General features: G+C 53.5%; 1 protein-coding gene across 1 annotated transcript; it reads left to right on the forward strand.

Annotated features, from left to right (window-relative positions):
• Positions 1-203: 203 nt before the first annotated feature.
• On the forward strand, positions 204-2,886 carry EAH_00063270 (hypothetical protein, conserved; the record flags this gene model as incomplete). The annotated part of the gene is made up of 2 exons (XM_013393139.1): positions 204-645; positions 1,266-2,886. Coding segments are annotated over 2 exons (2,063 nt in total), but the record flags the coding sequence as incomplete, so codon positions are not given.
• Positions 2,887-3,946: the final 1,060 nt, after the last annotated feature.

Below are 3,946 nucleotides of genomic sequence, written 5' to 3' on the forward strand. Positions count from 1 at the left end.
GTTGCCTCGACTTGTCTGCTGCTTGCCGTTGCTGCTGCTACTGTTTGCTGCTTTTACTGTTTGCTGCTGCTGCTGCTGCTGCTGCTGTTTGCTACTGCTACTGTTTGCTGCTGCTGGTGCTGCTACCGTTTACTGTTTGCTGCTGCTGGTGTTGGTGCAACTATTTGCTGCTTTTTGTGATGATATTTGTTTGTTTGTTTTAGGAGAGGCAACATCGCTGTCTTGGGCTGATTTTGTATCGAAGTGCGGGCAGAGATCGCAGTTGGGTAACCCTCTTCAAGCGGGCGTGAATTTTCGTGATGAGTTTGCGTTTAAGACGGTGTCTTGGGAGGGTTTAGTAAAGCAAGTACGAGAGGGTTTATTTGCTGCATCTCCTTCTTTTTTGCTGCTAGCAATGAACCCCACTCTTACTGCAGCAGCAACTCGCAAGCCCGCAACGCCCCTCACAGAGACACCAGGTGACCCTGGCCCCACACGCGATCTCCTTGCTGAAGTCGAGCTCTTAGAGAAAGAAGAAGAAGGGATGAAGGGAGACGGAGCTGATTTAGCGCTCGCGTTCGATTCCCACCTAGCTGAAGAAATTGCTAAATTAAACCCAGGAGATAAAATTGCATTCGAGGCAACGCTGCATGAATTAGGAAAGAGGTAGCATACACTGCACGGCGGCTAGGGTTTAGGGTTTAGGGTTTTGGGCTTTGGAGGAAGGATGTAGAGTTTAGGGTTTTGGGGAAGGGTTTAGGGTTTAGGGTTTTGGGGAAGGGTTTGGGGTTTAGGGTTTTGGGGAAGGGTTTAGGGTTTAGGGTTTAGTGATGATGTACCTGTCTCTCTCTGTCTCGTGTTTTTGCGTCTTTGGGTATTTTTGCTGCCTCTTTTTATCCGCAGCAATCTCTGTCTCCTTTTGTCTTTGTCTGTCTTTTGTTTGTCTCTTTCTCTTGCATTTGCTCTCCTTTTGTGTCTTCGTTTCTTCTTCTGTCTCCTTCTTTCTGCTCTTTTGATTGTCTGTCTGTCTCTTTTCTTCATTCGCGTTTGTCTCCTCTGTCTCCTCTGTCTCACTTTATTGTCTCTGTTTATTCTCCCTCTTCGTTGTCTCTGTCTCTTTTGTCTCTCTTTGTTGTTTTTCTTTTTTTGTCTGCAAGGCGAGACTTCTTTGGGCTTTAGGGGATGGGGGGCCGCCTCTTTTAGTCTAGCTGCTACTATTGCTGTTGCTATTGTTGCTGCTATTGCTGCTGCTGTTGCTGCTGCTGCTGCTACTGCTGTTTGTGCAGAGGGAAGCCTACATTGGGTCGTTTATGGCGGGTGCAGTTGGTGGAGCCGTGGGTGTCTCGGGAGTTGCGTTTGAAGAAGGCAGCAGCAGCAGCAGCAGCAGCAGCAGCAGCAGCAGAGACATTATCAGATTCTCTGTTCCCTGATATGCTGCTAGGAGGCATGGGTGGGGGCTTACTGATGGGCTTAGGGGGTGCGTTCGGAGGCATCAGGCTACCCTCTTCTATGTTAGGGCGAGGGGTTGTTGTTGTACGCTCAACTACAGTTGGAGACGGCGGAGAGGTAGTAGAGCAGCAAGTATGGAAGGCGGGAGGAGACGATCCCGCAGGTACTTTGCTGCTGCAGCAGGAAGGAGGCGTGCAGCTTGCTGCTGGAGGCAGCCTCGCAAATGCTTCAGGAGATGTAGGAGTTCTTTCTATGTTAAACCAACTCATAGAGCAGCTGCAGCAGCACCAGCATCAACACCAGCAGCAGCAGCGGCAGCAGCGGCAGCAGCACTTTAACTTTGATCGAATGAATGCAATGCTATCGGTTGAGTTTCCTGAAGAAGAAGAAGAAGGAGACGATAATGAAGATGGAGACACCGGAGACGATGAGGGACAGATAGATGCAACCAGCATTCTATCAGGCTTTACACAGCAGAAAGCAGCAGCAGCGGCAGCAGCAGCAGCAAAAGACAGCAGCACAAGACATATACCAGAGACACAAGAAGAAGATGATCTATTCTACTACCTTCCACCGCGAGGAGACAGTTCAGAAGGCCGGGAGACCTCTCCTGATATTTTTGCTATGCCATCTCAAGCTACAGACAGCAGCAAAGAGAGTGAACAGCAGCAGCAAAAGCAGCAGCAGCAGCAACAGCAGCAGCCGCCGCAAGAGCAAGAGCAGGAGAAGAAACAGAAGCAGAAACAGGCAAAGCAGCAGCAGCAGCAGCAAAAACAAACAAAGGGACAGACGCGTAAAGATCCAGGGAGCACTCCAGCCCCCGCGAAAACCAAGCAAGCAAACAAGCAGCAGCAGAAACAAAAGCCGCAGCAGCAAAAGCAAAAGCAGCAGCAGAAGAAGCAGCAAACGCCGCCTCCCCGCGAGAATCAGGACAATCAGACGCAGAAGCAGCAGCAACAACAACAACAAACGCCTCCTGCTGCTCCTGACCAACCGCAGCTGCAGCAGCAGCAGCAAGTGCCTCCATACCAACCACAGCAGCAGCAGCAGCAAGCGCCTCCATACCAACAGCAGCAGCAGCAGCAAGTGCCGCCGTTCCAGCCGCCGCCGCAGCAGCAGCAAGTGCCTCCGTTCCAGCCGCCGCCACCGCCGCCGCCGCCGCCGCCGCCGCCGCAGCCGCAGCAGCAGCAGCAAGTGCCTCCGTTCCAGCCGCCGCCGCTGCCGCAGCAGCAGCAAGTGCCTCCGTTCCAGCCGCCGCCGCCGCAGCAGCAGCCAGTGCCGCCGTTCCAGCCGCCGCCGCAGCAGCAGCAGCAAGTGCCTCCATATCAGCCGCAGCAGGAGCCCTACCAACCGCAGCAACAGATGCCTCCGCCACCACCCGAAGGTCAGGGCTACCCGCCGCCACCTCCGCAGCAGCAACAGCAACAGCAACCGGAGCAGCAGGAGGCTCAGCCGTAGCAGCAGCAGTTGGTGCAGCAGAAGCATCAGCAGCAGCTCGCATTTAAACGGCTCTAGGAATTCAGATGTCAATCTAGCAGCTGCAGCATTTGCTGTGCAATTTGTGTAGTATTCTTCAGTGTATGAGCTGTAGCAGCAGCAGCGCCAGCAGCAGCAGCAGTACCAGCAGCAGCAGCAATAACAAAACGACTTTGTTTAGCGATCTCTACCGAAAGTGCAGCGACAGAAGCACCCGCAGCAGCAGCAGTAACAGCAGCAGCAAATAACAGCAACCGCATTGCCGCTGCAGGCAATGCAGCAACAGCAGCAACAGCAGCAACAGAAACACCAGTTTCCTGTTGAGAGTCATTTAGGTGTATACGCTGTCATCCCGTTGACCCTGTCTCTCTCAGCACCCGTTGTGCTGCTGCTGCTGCTTCTGCTGCTGCTGCTGCTGCTGCCTTCTTCAGTATTCCCCGTTTATTTTCTCGCTGCATCTTCAAGTGGCTGGAGCATGCTGCGCTGCTGCAGCAGCAAGGGAATTCATGAGCAGCTGCAGTAGCACTCTCTAGCTACAGCAGCAGCAGCAGCTGCTGCTGCTGCTGCTGCCTTGGAGAGGGTTGTATGTCAGTGGTTGAGGGCCTGCAGCTAATTCTTTCGTGGCTTCTTATCTTCTGCAGCGTTTGTTTCCCTCTGGGGATTTTATGTTGCTGGGAGTTCGTTTAGCTTCTATTTGTGCAGTACTTTGTTGCTGTTGCTGCCAGCAGCAGCAGCAGCAGCAGCAGCAGCAGCAGCAGCAGCACGAGCAGCAGCAAGAGTAGCAGCAGTATGAGCATCAGGGACGTCCTGGAAGCAGCCTGTTGCCGCTTGTGCTGCAGTGCTGCTGCTGGTATTAGAGGTGTTGGAGGTGATTTAGCGGTTGGTTGCTGCTGCTTCTGCTGCAGCAGCGCTCGGGTTTTGTGCTGCTTGCTGCCTTCGCTGCTGCCCCATTTAGAAACACAGTGCAGGAAACAGAGCCAGCAGCAGCTGCTGCTGCTGCTTCTTTTGCTGCAGCAGCTGCCTCTGCTTCTGTAGCAGCTGC

Source organism: Eimeria acervulina, genomic scaffold, assembly GCF_000499425.1.
Source record: "Eimeria acervulina Houghton genomic scaffold, Eah_scaff1804, whole genome shotgun sequence".
NCBI lineage: Eukaryota > Apicomplexa > Conoidasida > Eucoccidiorida > Eimeriidae > Eimeria > Eimeria acervulina.